At 42.8% G+C, this 18,298-nt stretch overlaps 1 protein-coding gene across 10 annotated transcripts in view; it reads right to left on the reverse strand.

Moving 5' to 3' along the window:
• LDB2 (LIM domain binding 2) overlaps positions 1-18,298 on the reverse strand; it is a 349,997-nt gene that overhangs the window by 222,917 nt on the left and 108,782 nt on the right. For all 10 annotated transcript variants that reach the window (XM_032494451.1, XM_032494442.1, XM_032494457.1 and 7 more), the window contains exon 2: positions 1,398-1,500. In XM_032494451.1, the coding sequence (XP_032350342.1) occupies positions 1,398-1,500 (103 nt within the window). The remainder of the gene's footprint in view (positions 1-1,397; positions 1,501-18,298) is intronic.

Here is an 18,298-nt window from a genome sequence, read left to right on the forward strand (position 1 = left end):
CGCCCGACTCTCCCACTCTCTAGGGTGTGAGGCTGCCTGGGGGCGCCCACAGACAGAAAAGCGAGCGGACTCATCAGGATCTGGATGAGGGGGGCTGGCCGATGCTTGCAACAGGCGTCATTTCACTGAATGTAAAGATCTCCTAGAACAGCCCCTGGCCTGGCATGCTGGCTGCCCCTCTCAACCCAAATATTTATTGAAAATGCCCCAGCCTCCAAAAGCCCACAATATACAAATCTAAAGAGAGACTCCTTGCAATGAGTTTCAATCCGGCAGCAAATCCAAGTGGTCCTGCTCTCCCCAGTTTGCCACTTTTGCAAAATTACCATGTATGTATTAGCATAATTAATCAACTCATCATGCAATAGATCCAAATATACTAAGTAGTCTAAAGTCCTGTAAAATTAAGGGGAAAAAAAAGCCCAAACACTTGTTATACTCTAGGGGCTTTGAAATACATTCAGCAACAATCAGATCTTTTAATTGTGTTTATCAAGGCCCGATTACCTATCATTTACCCAATGCTCTGGACCAACCTGTTCATACATACTGTGGCTGGTTCCATCATCAGCTCCGTGCTTGTGACATTTGGGCTGTTTTACAATAGACAGATCCTTTCCTACGCACAAGGCTGATTTCTGAAAACGCATCTCTCTCTGATCTAACTGGACATTAATTGCTTTTGTGCTGATGTATCTATGCCTCTTGGTCTTACAGCACAACTAGCAAATCTGATCTCTGACAAGTTGGCTGAACCTAATCAGGACAGATCAGCTGTTACCCAAGGTGCCACAGGCTGTAATTTGACGATCTTTACAGAGTTATCACTCGCCAGAAAGACAAGGAACTATAAATTCTGTCAACACTAATCCAAAACTGTGTGTTCCAAGCAGCTGTGGGCTCCCCCACCCCCAAGAAAAGATAGCACTTGTCAAATAAATACCTGAGATAATTGATAAGAGGGAATTAGAAGGATGCAGCTGATACAGTGACTGGGAGGATTATTTTTTTTAAGGGAACTTCAGAAGCAGAACATTGGGTGAGAAGTGTGAGTTGTCAAGGATAAAGAAGGATCTCAGGGAAGAAATGGATAGCAAGTCTGTACAACTCAGCTCCCGCTTATCGCTGGGTGACTTGGTTCATATTTGCCTCGCTCACTAACCAGGCAAGTGCCCAAACATTCTCAGCCTCGAAGGAAATCTCCCACAGCCGAGTCAGGCTGCCACCCGGTGACAGTGGCTTGATTGGAGGCAAGAGCACAGGGATTATTGTCAGCCTGTCAGCACTGAGCTATTCTCTGAAGACTCTGTGGTTTTCTTACAGGCGCAAAAAAAAAAAAAAAAAAAAAAAAAGAGAGAGAGAGAGAGACTATTAGAGAAAATAAACTTCTTTCTTACTGTATCGCTTTGGTCCATCTTCCAAACAAAACGAAAGGGTTAATGTGGCATCATCTTCAAAAAACTCAGTGGCAAATGCGTCCCACCAGAGGTTGTCGCTGTCCTGCAAAGAGACAGATCATTCATTTAACAGGCAAGCACAGAAAATATCCCAAAGTGGAAAAGAAAAAGAAAAAAGGCAGAAAAACCCAAGTCACTGCTGGCTGGGTACTTAGCATATGTGCGTGGGTGTTCTAGAAAGGGTGTAGGCAGGCATGTGGCCACTCTTCAAATTAATTGCCTCAAATGGGGACCGAATTCCAATTCAATAAATGAGTTAATGCAAAGCGAATGAAAATTAATTCTCGAGGACATATTTGGGGAGATTTAATAAACATATTCTGGAACACAATGTGACTTTTTTTAAGAAAAGGGTTTACATTTAATGTAAAATGCATTCAGCTTTTTTTCTCTCTCTTTCTCTTTGCTCTTTGAAGAGTCCGATTGTACAAACAGAAACCACAATATTACCACCAGGTTAAGGAGAGTACATTTTTTTAAGATAATTTATTCAAAAAAATAAGTTATGTGGCTTGTAATTACTCTATGCAAATATCCCCTTGAAAGATACAAGTATCGCTGTGTGGATACACGTAGATGGATGAGTTTGTGTACACCCAACCATCACACACACGTTGCTTGTTCTTGAGAACTGGTTTTAGATTACAGGCAATCACCAGCTTGTTATTAAAACAGATATTAAAAAATAGAGCAGTTCGGTGGAATGCAAACCATCCCAGGAACTCTGTTTGTTTGTTTCAGGTTGAATGTTTCCCCTGCTCATCCAGAAAACACTTTGAAACTGGCCCAGTTGAGGGCAGTTCAAATCATCGCTAACCTTGAAGGGAAGGGAAGGGTCTCTGCTAACAATGCACGAGGAAGGTTATGCAAAGGGTTATATTTAAAAGGGGAATCATCCCAGGCCTCATTCTCTGTGTTATGCTCAATTTATCCCCAAAATCTTAAGCATAATCTTTCTCCAGGTTTCAGGACGAGGTGGTTCACAGATGCCTGTTGGATGGAAGTGGGGAGGCAGACAGAAGAGGCCCGCTGCTCCCTACTCAACTGCCCCCACCCTGGGGCCCTGGCCAAGATCTCACCAGCCTCTCTTCTTCCCATTAAATTGTTCTGCTTATGACAACATTAAATTGTCCTCACTGGCAGGCCTCAGGAGCAAGCGTTCAGTTCTGGCAGGAATAATTTGGGGGCCACTGAACATGGACACTGTTCCTCTTTTCAGATAAGAAGCTCAGACGAATGAATATTTTTGTCTCTTTTCCGCTGGCCTCTTCCCAAACACCACAACAAAAGCCAGCTCGTTTCTTAGTAAAACACAGTAAATACAAAATCATGCAGGGGTATTTCGTGGCTCTGTATACAAACTACTCCTGCCCTCACCTCCTTTCACAAACAAATATTTATCGAGCACCTGTTATGTGCAGGACCTGGGAATACAAGGAAGGGTGCAAGATTGGTCCGCAACGTCCCAGGGCTCAAAACCACTGGCAAGAGACAGTCAAGTGTCACCTAACAGGCAGCCTTGCTCCACACCTGAGACCGTGGCACAAGGCCTGGCTGCTGTGGAAACTGTCAGAGCTTCTAGAAAAATCTGTGGGTTTAGGAGTGGAGACGTAGCTGGAGCAAGAAACCCTGTTTGGGAGCTTGGATACATGGGTTTATTGTATTTCAAATCACTATTCAGATGGAAAAAGAATAATAGTTAACATTCACCGAGCGCTTACCACACGCCACGCACTGTTCCAAGTACTTTCTGGACACTCTCTCACTCCTCACTACCACCCTGATTCTTGGCTTTCTTCCCTCTTCAGTGCAGTATAAGTTTCTTGTAAGTAGGGGCTCTATTTTGCCTGCTGCTCCCTCTCCCAGTCCCTAGAATGGCACTGGGCCCATGGTACAATCCAACCAAAGCCATTTGGTGAGTGGATCACACTGCTCACATCAGTATCCCAGCTTTACAACTGCAGAATCAGATCAGATGGTGAAAGTAACTTGCCCCAGTACACGCAGCCATTAAATAGGGTGGCTGGGGTTTCAACCTGGATCATCAGACATCTAAGACCTGCCCCAGCCTCTGTTCAACTCACCTCTCTGGCGTCTTTGGGAAGGCAAGGACTGGGATTCAGAGAGAAGGAAGGGAGAGGGAAAAGGGCATATTGAGTCTCAGGTTGGGTTTGCCTGCCAATTACTTGCTCTATGCACTGCCTGGTTGCCAGGACTCATGCCCAGAAGGACACCGGCACCGTGTAGTATGGCAGGTCATCTTACATTGCTGGTGGAACTTGTCCTGTGGGCAGTCCTCAGAGCCCACTCATCCTGACCCTAACACTAGCTCTTTCCAGCTCTGTGCACTTGGACAAATTATTTTACCTCCCTGAGCCTGTTTTCTGTCTTGGAAATGAAGGATAAAGATAATGATAATAACAACAGTAACAAATATCTTGTGCAGTAGATGCAACAATAGTAATATTAATAACTATCCTGCAAGGTAGCTGTGACAATTCAGTAAGTTAGTGGGCAGAGCGGTGCCCAGCAGAGTGCCTGGAACACAGTGGAGACCAAGCCAATGCCCTTTTCCTGCCTTTACCCACCATCTTTAGTATCATTTCTAAGGGATGAAACATTCCATGTTCTAAGGAATGCTACATCAAAAATGTTCATAAATCACGCATGTTTCCAAATCACTTCAGCTGTTTGTAACCTGTGTACTTGGCAGTGACACACCTGTCTATCACACCGGTACAACTCTGGATGGAAATGTATCAACTCTCTTTTGCCCTGCTAATCATTCAGAGGCCCAGTGACTAGATCAGTTCCTCTACCTCCATTTTCCTGTAATTAACTCGTGGTTTTTAGCACTTCTGCTAGAAAATGGACCAGTGGAAGATAAAAGTCCCGCAAGAACCCACGCTGATCTGGTCACTAGGAGAAGAGAAAGGATTCAGGCTACCAAAGAGGTGAAAGAATTGTCCATGAGTAGCCAGATGGTTCCATGGGGCCAGACAAATGAGTGTTGGCAGAAGTCAGGGGAGGAGTAATGATCCAAGAAGAGGAATATCATTTGATTCAAACTAACTGTAATGGAACATGAGATGAGTCAGCATCTCAGGAAATGTCAGGACAGGTGTGATAGGAGAAGGTCACATTAGGTAACTATACACATACACATAAAATCAATTGGCTTTGGCCACAAATCTTAGGACATTCCAAAAATAAAAATCGACTATGTGCTTTCACTGTGTCAGACGCATCATAGGTACATAAAATAGTTATCTCTGTGTTTTGTCTGATAGAATGAATGAATGAAAGAATGAATGAATGAGAGAAATTCCTTTTTGTTCCATCAAAAACCCAACTCAAGAAAATCACTGCACAAAGTTTTTGTGAGACCTAGATGGTTGACCCCACTTTGTCTGTTGGCCAATATTTTTAAACTGACATAAAAATTGGGGGGATATATTTTCAAGCTATCATTGTCAACTGACCCCTAAACACATATATAAAGCCTTTGAATTAGTCTTTAATGATGAGAGAAAAATGATGATGGCAAAAGGGAATTAAAAAGGAGTTCGAGATTTGCAGATACTAATATATATAAAATAAACAACAAGTTTCTACTGTACAGCACAGGGAACTATATTCAGTATCTTGTAGTAACCTATAATGAAAAAGATTCTGAAAATGAATGTATGTATGTGTATGGATGACTGAGACACTATTTTGTACACCAGAATTTACACAATATTGTAAACTGACACTTCAACAACCACCAAAAAAAAGTAGTGTTTTAAGAAAAAAAAATGACTAAATGCCAAGTACAGGCCAGTCTCAATTGGCTTTTTTCTGAAGGAAGCAGATCATGGAAAAAACACATGTTTGGGGGCCTGGGTTAATAGCAGTACCTATAACTCAGTATTTTTTAAGTTTTTCCCATGAATTGAACCATCTGATATTCACAACTGCCCTCATTGCTGCCGAGGGGCAAAGCAGGCTGCCTCAGAGAGAAATTATACCCTTCATCTCTGTGTTACACCAACTTCAACACCTGAGTTCTGCCTCTTGTATGCTGGACGACCTTGGTCAAGCCCTCTAACTTTACATCGATTTGCTCATTGGCAAAGTGAAAACAATCATTTCAGTAGATGGTGAGGACCAAGGATTAACTGCGCAGCGCATAATAGCTGCTCAATAAAGGGCAGCTGTTAATTATTTATTATGGTCTCCTTTGCCCCAAGATTATAAATGGAGACTCCGAATTTCAATAAAACTAAACGCCTCAGTAAAGCTCAGACAGCTAGAAAGTGGCGAAGCTAAAATTCACATAGAAGTCTGCCTAGTTCCAGTCCATTTTCAAAAATAGATTTAATTTTTTTAGAGCAGTTTTAGGTTCATGACAAAATTGAAAGGCAAGTACAGAAGGTTCCCACACACCCCCGGCCACACACGTGCGTTGCCTCCCCCGTGATCGGTATCCCTCACCTCAGCAGGAGGTTTGTTACAGTTGATGAACTAACTGACCAGCCCATGTTTTTACCAAATAATCCTGCTTGAAAAATGATTTTTCACCTCGGGGTGAAAACGATTCACAAAAGCAGCGGATCTCCTCCTCCAGTTCCTCCAGATTTTGCCCCCTTTCCCCACTTACATGTGGTTTTTCTGAAAATAAAGCTCCTCTTTGAACACCTCTTCTTTCCACTTTGCAGTGGAAAAAAAAACTAGATCACAGTCTGATCTAGTTCCTGGGATCAGTTAGGCCATTTTAGGGGAGAAATTTGTGAAATAACGAGGCCAGGCGTCCAGGCAGTGGCGGCAGCGCAGCTAAAAATACCTGGGCCGAACCAGATACGGAACCCACGGCAGAAGGTCTAACGAGGGGACTGGGAGGAGCTCGGTTCTCAGCCACACAGCCAAGCTAACAACCTCACGCATTGTGGACAACGATGAAACTCAGTGCCTCCATCATTCATCTTCTAGATGTCGGTCACCTAGAATGGTCTGAGCGTTGCAGACAAAGGCACGTGCGCTCTGTGGTGGTAACATGTGAGGAAGAGAAAGAGCCCAAGGAAATAGAACAGAAAATGACTGGTCACAGTTGTGCAGTCCTGTCTACAGGCTAGCTCTTCTGCTTTCTGATTGCAAGCTTGGTGTTTCCCTCACTGGAAAAATGGAAGAACCAGGAGATTCCCTGGGGAGTGGGCTGCATGGTCAAGGCCGGCAAACTGACCATTAGGAGGCAGCATGGGCAAAGTTTCCAAGGCTGTTTTGCAGCAAAGATTCCGAAGAGAAGCTAAGTCTGATTTCCCCTAAGGTGTGAGGGGTGAGTAGGATGCTGCTGACCACTCTCCATGCAGACAACACCCTCAGGTCGAAGCAACAAGGATATGAACCAGGAAGGGCCTTGAGACCGACCTGTAGGTCAAGATCGACCTTTCAGGACTCCGAGGTAAAGGTTACAATAAATGCCCTTAACAAAAAACCAAGAGCCTGAGGCCTCATTCCCAGGTGTGTGGGGTGGCTGTGCACACCGGCTACTGCCAGACAGAACAGACACAGCATTCGGTGTATACATGGTGAAAGACATTCCATCCAGGGAAAAGCCATCCTTACCACACTGAGGACCAGCATAGTCAGGAGTTTGTCTGTGTGGAGCCAAAGGATCCAACAATGTACCACGGGTCCCTGGTTAACCATTTCCTGCCTCCTGGTCTTTGCATACAGTTGTTCTGCTGGCCTGGCACTCCCAGCAAATACCAAGTCCCATTGTTTGGATTTCTTCTTTCCCTGTCACCTGTGCTAGGAAAGCTTGACAACTCTACCCTGGTTAGAGTGTGGGTCAAATTACAATTGAAACACTGCATTTATCTAAACCTCTGACTGCTGTAGTAGACTGTGAGAGGCTCAAGGATGGGACTGGGTGGCAGGCATCTCTCTGTCCTCAACAGATCTCCCACCTATTAGCTACCCAACAAGGAGTAGACCAGATGGAGAGGTTGTACTCATACAGTAAGAGTCTTCCTCAAAGGTTACTGGAATCGCAAGTCTAAACCCAGTGGTCAAGGGGTCAGGACAGTGAACAAGCAAGTCTTCTCTCTGTCACATCACTGGTGCCTCACTTTCCATCAGTGGCTGCACAAGCCACCCATGTGGCACGTTCATATTGATGCAGAAACTACTTCCCACCTACCTTGCCATCAGTTGAACCACCGTGGGGTACTTTCTTGTTCTTTACAGTGAAATGTTGGTTAAGTGACTATACTTCACTGACTGTAACTGAAATTAGGGAGGTTTTCCTTTATTAATTTTTAAAAATAGAGAATAAAAGATAATATGATGTAGACCCGTGGGCCCATTATCCAGAATCGACAATTATTAAAATATCTCATTTTTCCTTTTTAAAAGGAATTAAAAATTATAAATAAAAATAAGTGTCCTGGGTCTCCCTATCCGGCTCTGTTTTTCTCTCCCTCCCTCCAGGCTCCCAGAAACAACCGTCTCATGGGAATCGCATGGCTCTTCCTAACCCATCTTTTATATTTATTACATACATGACTCTACTCATATGCAGTTCTGGTTTAAGTTTTTACTATTTTATTAAAGTGATTTACACTATGTTCCCTTCTTTAAATTTGCTTTTTTTTAATTATTATTATTCAACATTGTGTTTTGGAGCCGTTTTATATACTAGGTCTTCTTCTTTCCTTATACCTGCCACCTGGTAGTACGTTGAATGAATGTAATATATTTTATGTAAGCATTTTGCTACTAATGATCGCTAAACAGTTTCTGATTTTTTGTCATTATCACAATGCTGCAGTAAGTATCTTTGCGGTGTCCCTCTGTGCGAACATGTAAGAATTTCTTTGGGGCATCTATCTGAAGGAGGCACGCCTAGGCATCGAGCGTGTGCTTGTCTGTATTTTTGGTTCTTCCATTAGAGGGTCGCTGTGCTTCCAGACTGAAGACTTCTGGTCTGAACATGCACGGGTAGAGGTGAAACAGAAGGCATTTGTAAGTGATATATTTCCAAGTGAGTTCTAATGACAGAGTCTACATAATTACAAAGCAGAGTCCAGCTCTTCCAGAGAAGGATGATCATGGGAAAGTCCAGAGAAGATGAAATGACAGAAGACCACTACTTATAAAGTTTGTCTATCATTCTCTTAAAGGCAGAGTATATCTTAGGGGCTTCATTTACCAAAAGGAGGATTCTTTCTTGAGACTGACAAAAGAAAGAAAGCAGAGGTGATTCCTGGTCCTCCAGAATGGCTCACGGGACAGAATGGTGGGTTACAAAACGGCCCAGTGTGTGGGCGCAGAGGAGGGGAGGCGGGGGCATCCAACTCCGTATCCCCTGCCACCAGTCTCCTTGGGGAGGTCATGCCTGCTTTTTCCTTTCAATCCTTCCTGTTGTTTAGTATCTGAACAGTGCCTATTTAGTGTTTAGTGAATATTAATAAGTCAAAAGTGGATTCTTTTCCCAAAGCTGCAAAGTAACAACAGCAGAGAGCCACCTCCAGGTAAATAAAGATGAAATTAACTCAGCCTGAACACAGGCGGTGGGGGGAGCGGTGAGGACAATTCCTGTATATTTTAATTAACTAAAAATACCATGAAAGCTTCTCCACTCTAAATAAGCCCCTCTATGCATTTCTGCAACGAAAACCCTTGGTCCTTTTGTCCCATCTCACAGGTGAGCCCAAGTTGCCCTGGCAGCCAAATCAGATATTGGGATGAGAGATGCACTCGGTCAAATAGCAGCAGAAAGTCTTAATTATATTTAAACATCCACAGAAGCATTTTGCTTCCATCCCAGATTCTCTTCTGTCCCCATCTCTGTCCCTCTCCACCAAAAACGGGATCCTGGTGCCAGGGCTGCCCCCCGGCATCTTTAACTTAAGCATTGACAGGTTATGTGGGATTTTTGCCAGAGTAATTATTTTTCAATTCAACAATAATGAGAAATTACCATGGCAACCACTTGTCACGTGGCCCACATACACCCCCTCCAAAGAATGAACCATACATAAAGCATCTATTCCTTGAAAAATGTGGTTTTTTAATGAAAATAAACTCAAACAGGTCAAAGTGGGGTATATGAAGGGACGTGGAAACAGGATGATGAGAAGGGCATTGACTTTCTTCAGCACCTTGAGGTTCTGGAAAATAATGACATCGCGTCCTACAACCCCACCTTCCTGTACACCCGCCCACGTGGATAGCACTCTGTTCGCCTGTGTCTTTGCATTTCGGTCACTCCCATTTCACATATGTCAGCCAACCTCTCTCAGAAGACACTGAAGACGGAATAGAAGTGTCCCCACGACTGAGGCCGACGCACACTTGGCCATACTTGCTTTCCCTAAATTTCTTTGCCTGTCATATCCACAGGTTAAGACGGAAGCAGTAAAACCCCCAAATCTCATACTTGTCCCTTCATAGAAGCCCCCTCGCACTCAAGGCGATACAGACCCCTTATTTTCCCTAACTACAAAAGTCTTTTCGCTTCCTTCATTTCTCCAAACCTGGGAGTCTCGTATCATACCATGTCTAGTCCAAATTAGCCGCATTTAATAATAATAGTCAACAGTTACCTGGCACTTACTATGTGTTGGCCACCAATCTGAACTCGCTGAATAATATAAACCCCTGGAAACCTCACAATGACCCTAGGGAATAAGTTCTATGATTGTTATTGTTTTTAAATGCCAATGTTGTTCTAGTTCTTTTTATTTCTTTTTTTAAATTTTTTTTAATGTTACTGAAGTATAATCGGTGTACAATGTTGTGTCAATTTCTGGTGTACAGCACAATGCTTCAGTTGTACGTGCACATACATATATTCCTTTTCATTGTAAGTTACTACGAGATATTGAATATAGAAGTTCCATGATTTATGCCATTTTATAGGTGAGAAAACTGAGGCACAGAGAAGTTAAATATGTACTTAAGATTACAAAGCTAACAAGTAGCAGAGAGAATTTAAACACAGGGACTCTGGCTCTTGAGTCTGGGGTCATATCTGTTACTTTGTCCAGAACAACGTTCTTCGAAACACCTACGGTCTTCTTAGTTGTTTCAACATCCAATTAATGCCAAGCGCACTGAATGGTTGGGGCTCCCTCTCCTGAACAGACAGCCCACAGCAAGGCTTTCCACCACGTCTACGGAAGGTATTCTACTTCGAGACACAGAAATAAAAGTCATTAGGTTGGATCATCCGCTGTCACCAGCTGGTAATTGCACGAGCTTGTAAGGACACAGGGAGAGAATTTTACATGCCCCCTTTTTCTTGAATGTTATGCCATTTAAAAAAAAATCACGTCCTAGGGGTTGTAGTTTTTTTTTTTTCTTTTCTCTCATGGCGTTTATCCTCAACTAAGGTGCGTTTCATTTAACAGTAAACGTTAGTTAACTTTCTAACAGGGAAATCTCAAATGGCATGTTACTAGGAGAGTAAATTATGTGTCTTGATAGAACATCTCAGGGTTGCACTCACAGTTCAAGGCTTCCCTTTTAGAAAGTGCCTCCTACATTTCACTCCCTTGTGCTGCTGCCTTGGGACAGACACGTATTAAAAGAGGCAGAAAGCAGGACGTGGCATCTTCCAGTTACAGCTCTGCAGCCATGGATACATCAGGGCCTTTTCCCCCAAACACCTGGGCCATCTGTGTATTTCAGTCTCCATTCTTGCCTTTTGAAATCATCTCTTAATTGTGAGGATTCCAAAGAGAAATGCTACCAACGATCATCTGAAAACAACGACTAAAATGGATACAGGTTGAGGTGCCCAAAACTGAGCATTTCACCACTGGACTTAGCACAACTGTCCTAAAATGACAGTTGTCTAAAAGTTTAAATCTCTATCAGCTTTATGAAGGCGGAATCTCTGCCGGTGCCTGCCCGCTCTCTCAGCCGAAACCAAACACCTGGCAGGTTCGCAACAAGTAAGTCCTCGATTACTTGATTATTTAAATTACTGAATTGAGCAAATAAATACTTGTTTAATTAAAACAAGCATAGGGACAAACCCCTGAAGAAAAACAACCGTTTTGTTTTCATGATGGTTGGACACTTCTGCTCTCTTTCCTGTCCACCTGTCTGCTAGGCTGGGGTGTTAAATACTTCCTGAACGACTGGAGAGAAAGCACGTAAGAGTTTCACAGTGAATCGCTTTCTAGTCCTCACAGCATTCCTATCATGCTGGTGCCTTTATTATCCCAATTTAAATGGGGAAACTGAGGCCCCAGGAGGTCAAGATTAGACCCAAGGTCACAGACCAAATACGAGGCAACAGGGGGATTTGACTCCTGAAGATTCTGGTTTCTGAACGTCTGTTTCTACAACGTGTCACTGCCTGTTCTCGTCTAGATTATTCTGATGTGAAAGAGGAGTAGTAGTTTCTTCATAATTAAATGTTCGCTTTTCTACTCCATCCTGGAGACATGCACTCTGACGTATCAAGAATAATAGAGTAGGGATCCTGCGCAGACCCACTTTGAAAATGACGTGGCAGGACATTACTCTGGCAGCACTGGGCTCGCGGGTGACAGTTCTGGGCGGCGAGCGCCATACCTCATGTTACATCACAGCCTCTGAGTGGGAGAGGTCCTGAGAGGCGGGCTAATGTGATGAGGGTAGCAACTCGTATATCTTGAGAGGAGCTCACCATCAAATCAGGCACAAATTTTCTGTTGCAACATAAACACCTCAGACGAGACAACATTTCTGGAAAAGCTCGCAAGATGCAAAAGCTCGGGTTTGTGACCTGCCTAACTGCATCTGCATCAAATGACAGGAGTAATTCTTAGAGTCACCACTAAAACTCGGGAAGACGGTAGCAGGGCTGAATTTTCCCTTCTTTTTACTTGGGAAAAGGGAAAAGATTTTTGTTCACAAAAGATAAACATAAGAAACCCAGCATATGCTCAAAACTCAGAAGGAAAATAGTAGGTTTCTGTTGACGGTGGTTGAAGGACTCCATGCTCTTCTCATTTTACACAACTGTTCACTGGGGACTTAAGATTCTAAGATGCCAGTGGCACCGAGGCCTCTGTGACAGTTCCCAGCTTCTCTTCGGGAGCTCCTGCTGCCTCACCGACTTCCCCACCTGTGAACCGAAGAGGCCTCGCAGACAGCACACGGCCAAAGCCAGACCCACCCCTATTTTCACCACACCCTGAGCCTATTCTCAGGACTCTTTTCTATTTTTTCAAATAAATTGTAGTTAATTTACAACGTAGTGTTAGTTTCTAGTGTACAGCATAGTGATTCAGTTACACACATAGATATACTCTTTTTCATATTCTTTTTCACTATGGGTTATTACAAGGTATTGAATATAGTTCCCTTTGCTATATAGTAGGACCTTGTTGTTTATCTGTTTTATATATAGCAGTTTGTATCTGCTAATTTCAAACTCCTAATTTATCCCTCCCCACCCCCTTTCCTCCCACAGGTTTGTTTTTTATGTCTGTGAGTCTCTTTCTGTTTTATAAATAAGTTCACCTGTATCACTTTTTTAATATTCCACGTAGAAGTGATACCATATGATATTTTGTCTTACTCTGTTTTATTTACTTCACTTAGTATGATAATCTCTAAATCCATCCATGTTGCTGCAAATGGCATTATTTATTCTTTTTTATGGCTGAGTAATATTCCATTGTACATATAAACCACAACTTCTTTATCCAGTCATCTGTCAGTGGACATTTAGGTTGTTTTCATGTCTTGGCTATTGTAAATGGTGCTGTTATGAATATCGGGGTGCATGTGTCTTTTTAAATTAGTTTTCTCTGGGCAAATGGCCAGGAGATCTCTCCACTCTTTTCCATCTCAATAATGTAATTCCAGGTTCTCAGTCTCTTAGCCCAAACTTTCAGGACATATTCCTGATTTCCCTCTTTTCCTAAGCCCACACCTCCCATCTATCAGCCATGGCCCGGCATCTACTTCCCACCTATAATGGAGCCCACCAATGTTTCTCTCCCGCTGCCACCCTCTTTGTCTGGGCCTCCAGTAATTCCACCCTGGACAACACTGGCTGCTTCCTAATCCTTCTCTCTGCCCGCAACCCATTCTCCTGCACTTGTGCTCTGCAGAAAAGCCCACCTGATCTTTTAACAGCGCCCACTGGACTGCATCACTCCCTGTTGAAACCCTCCCATGGATCCCCCTCGGTGCTCATCGCCATGGAGCCCACTGCCCTACATGGCTGGGACTTGGTCCTTCTTCTTGGTTCACCTCAGTTCACCTCGCTCAGTGTAGCTCGCGGGCCTGGGCTCTTGCTACAAACACCTTCTTTCTGCCCAGGGCCACTCTGCTCCACCACAAGTCCTTCACACATGCTGTCCCATCCGTGAGCAGATGCCTTTCCTCTACTTGGCAGGGCTCTCTCTTCCTTGTCATTCAGACCTCAAATTCTGTGTCACTGGTCACCACTCAATCTACAGGAGCCAAGTTTTCTACCAAATCAGTCAATGTTTTTCCTTTGGGATGCACTTAGCACCTGATTTTGTCTATGTGATGTGTTTCCTGTCTTCTGACCTACCAGAAAACAGAAGCTTGCTACGAGCACAGGAGCCTGCTGCCTGCTTTGCTGTGGAAACTGGTACACAGTAGGTGCTTAATAAGTGACTGCTTAAATAAATGAGTGTACCAAAACTGTATCAAACAAGAGAAAAAGAAGAGAAATCTATTCAGGAGACCAGCTTAATCTCTCTCTTGAACTTCCACAGGGCAGCATTCCCCAGACCCAGGCTTGTCACAGCCTGATTGGCCACAACTACATAATAAAGTACCAGGAACTTATCGAATCTTTATTCCCTTTAATTTTTAAAATAAATATATGCCATGAATTAAAAGCATTAAAAATATTCATGCCCTTTGACTCAGTAATTCTATTTCTGGGAATCCATCCAAAGGACATAATCCAAAAATATGTAAATGCTTTATATGCAAAATATCCACCACAGGAGAGTTCATAATAGCAAAAAAAAAAAAAAAAAAAAAAAAAAAAAAACCCTAGGAACAATATGCTGCCCTACAAGGGAGGAAAAATTCCAGAAACTATGATCTGTCCACTAGAAAAAAAATAGGAATCTTTAAACATGATGTTTACCCGTAGTCTACAATAACCAAAGCAAGCTTAAGTTATAGTGTAAAATGAAGAAAGTGAGGTGGCAAACAGAGCAGCAGCCCAGATGGGGGGGCTGAGAAACAGACAGGAGCATGCACGGGACCTGAGTCTATGAAAGAGGTGGCCTTGCTGGGGAGTGGGGAGAAGGTGGACTACTGGACAAGTAGTGCTGGGACCACTGGCTTTTCACGTGGGAAAAATAACATTTGATTCTGCCTCACATAACCAAAGATAAATTCCAGATGGATTAACTAGATACATGAAGAAAAGCAAAATTTTCAAACTATTAGAAGAAAATATAGAATATTTTAGATGACCTCAGAACAGGGGAAACATTTGTAAACAAACACTACAAGGACAAATTGTATGAGAAATAAGTGATCTGTTTGAATCCATCAAGAGGTAAATATTTCTTATGACAAAAGACATTATAAACATGTTACAATATAAGTGACAAGCTGGGAGAGGATTAGTAACTAGAATGTATAACAAACTGTTACAAATCAAAAATCAATAAAAGTATTAAAGAGCGAAAAATGTGAAAGTATCATTCCCAGAAAGTGGTCAATAAAGCAATGAAAAGATGTTCTATTTCAGTTGTAGTCAAGAAAAGGTAAATTAAATCTAAGCCCTTGAACATCCATGTGAAAAATCAAAAAAATTGAATGATACCACGTGCTGTGGAGAGCTGAGGAAATGGGAGCTCACGTACATCATGGTGACTTCTCCTCATAGTCTGAAAGCCCCGGAGCCCAGAGTGGGCGGATGCCAGCCCACCCTCCCACTCAGCGCCGACCACTGTCCTGGACGTCATCGCAGCCTGATGGACTTTCCCTCTATCCTCTCCACCCCTTCATTTGCAATATTCTTCTTTTTTTAATTTTTAATTTTTTAAACACTTTTATTGTTTATTATTATAAACACAGATGGTATGGTTCTTGTACTGTAAACTAAACATATTTCAGATGTACAATTTGATGAATTTTGGTAGATGTGTACACCTATGAAACCACCACCACAATTAAGACAGCTAACATTTCCATCACCCCTCAAGAGGTGCAAGTTTTGAATTCCCACTTTATCCCTTCCCACCTCCTTTACCCCCTGGTAACCATAAGTTTGTTCTCTATGCCTGTGAGTCTCTTTCTGTTTTGTAGATAAGTTCATTTGTACCCTTTTTAGATTCCACATATAAGTGATAAAATGGTATTTTTCTTTCTCTTTCTGATTTACTTCATGTAGACTGACAATCTCCAGGTCCGTCCATGTTGCTGCAAATGGCATTATTTTATTCTTTTTATGGCTGAGTAGTATTCCACTGTATATATACACTACAACTTCTTTATCTAGTCATCTGTCAGTGGACATTTATGTTGTTTCCATGTCTTGGCTATTGTAAATAGTGCTGCTATGAACATTGGGGGTGGTGTGTGTGTCTTTTTTGAATTATATTTTTCTCCGGATATATGCCCAGGAGTGAGACTGCTAGATCATATGATACATCTATTTTTAGTTTTTTAAGGAATCTCCATACTTCCCTCCATAGTGGCTGCACCAATTTGCATTCCCACCAACAGTGTAGGAGGGTTCCTTCTTCTCCATACCCTCTCCAGCATTTATTGTTTGTAGACTTTTTAATGATGGGGATTCTGACTGGTGTGAGGGGATACTTCACTGTAGTTTTGATTTGCATTTCTCTAATAATTATTCACTTGCAATATTCTCCCCCCCCCCCAGTCTTCCACTGTTTCCCAAATATCGTTTGCTTATTCAAGACCTCCACCCAAGTCTTGCCTCCATCCCGAAGCCTCCCAGGACTTCCAAACTACAGAAAAGCCTCCATTATCTAGACTGAGAAACCTTTAAAAAATTTTTTCAATTACTATGAGCCTCATGCTGACGACTCCTGTAGTACTATATTTAATTTAATTTAATTTTACATTGTGTCTCGTTATTACATTTTCATGTCTCAACAACTCTAAACCCCATGGGTCAAGACACCATATTCTTTGGGCTGGTCTTTGCTTCCCATGGCTTACCTGGCACACATTTACTGTGTTTACTTATGAACCAGACACTGTGCATTTTCTATTTCAGCCTTTCGAGCATTATTGTTATTATCCTCATTTTACAAATGAAGAAAAAACCCAAACCACAGAAAGGTTGCTTAATTTTTCCAGTCACACAGCTGGTACCTGCTGGAATCAGTGTTCAAGGCCATGTCCTGGCTCCAGAACTCATCCCTTTTAATTGACATGAGAGAGAAAACATTGGTAATAAGAGGTCACATATAAGACTGGTGCGTTCGTAGAAGACTTGCTTCATTATTCACAATAGGCAAGAAATGGAAATAATCCAAATGTCCATCAACTGATGAGCGGATACACAAAGTGGTACCTCCATATAATGGAATACAGTTAGCAATGGAAGGGGCGAAATACTGACAAACGCTTTCACATGTTCCTCAAAAACATGGCGCTAAGCGAAAGAAGCTGTACACAAAATGCCACATATTGTTTGACTCCATTTATATGAAATAGCCTGATCCTGGCTTGACCACTTTACTAGCTGTGTGATCTCAGGCAAATTACATAAGCTCTCTGTGCCTCTGTTTCATCAAGTGCAAAATCTTCACCTTTCATTGTGAAGATGACACTACGTAATACATGGACCAGAGACTGGGACAGAGTGAATACCCAGTAAAAGGCATGATTATTAAGTGGTGGAGAAAGTCCGAAGGCCAGAGTTGCCATGGATATTAAATAATACATATCAGTAATGCCTCTTATAGGACAGCCCCCACACTTTACAACCCGATGGCCTGGGGCTGGATGCCCGTGAATCACTTCTTTGCTCTGTGATTCTGGGCAAGTTATTCCATCTGAGTTGCCTTTGCTGGGAAAATGGGAGCCACGAGGGTAGCTCGTAGGACTGTTGCGAGGATTAAATGAACAGATACATTAAAGTGCTTAGCACAATGCCTGGCACACAAGAAGCCCTTGTTAATTTCTACCCATCATTATTGATCCGGGTATCAGTGTTAGGTGGCATTAAAGACAAGACAGAGATCTCTATCCTTAGAAGACATATAATCCAATTAGCCTGTTTTCCCAGTGTTGCCACTGACAGTGGGTACGAACAAGGATGCCCTCCTTGCTCCGTCTCCCTTTGGAGACTGCAAACTCCCTAAGGGCGGGATCAGGGTTCTGTTTTTCACTGTCTCCCCTGTGCCTTGCATAGTGCCTGCCCTGGAAAGAACGAGGGTACTCCATCCATCGAAGTGAGTTTTCAATGCAGCCTGAAAGAAGCCAGGCCTCTGTTTTGCACGCCAGCCTCAAATCCACAGTTGCATGTGGTTTGGGCTAATTTGCATCTCAGCATCTCAGAAAGCTCTGCATTCAGCTAGTCAGTTTGCTTCCTTGTCAGCTAGATATCACATCTTGCACGGCAAAGAGCGCTCTTGAGAATTGTGGCTTGCCTGCCAGCACCCATATTTGGTCCTGCAGGATTTTTCACTTCCTCCTTCCATCTCCATGGAAGGCAGAAAACTGGGTTCCAATTCTGATCCTGGTCATTCTTTGCAGGGCGACCTTAAGCAATACATATCAAAGAATCCAAAGTGTTCAAAATGTTCTTAGAGGATGTGCTTGGGCCTCAGTTTCTTCGTTTGTCAAGTAGAAGGACGATTCTAAGGGTCCTTCCAAAG

This window comes from Camelus ferus, chromosome 2 (assembly GCF_009834535.1).
Source record: "Camelus ferus isolate YT-003-E chromosome 2, BCGSAC_Cfer_1.0, whole genome shotgun sequence".
NCBI classification, from domain to species: domain Eukaryota; kingdom Metazoa; phylum Chordata; class Mammalia; order Artiodactyla; family Camelidae; genus Camelus; species Camelus ferus.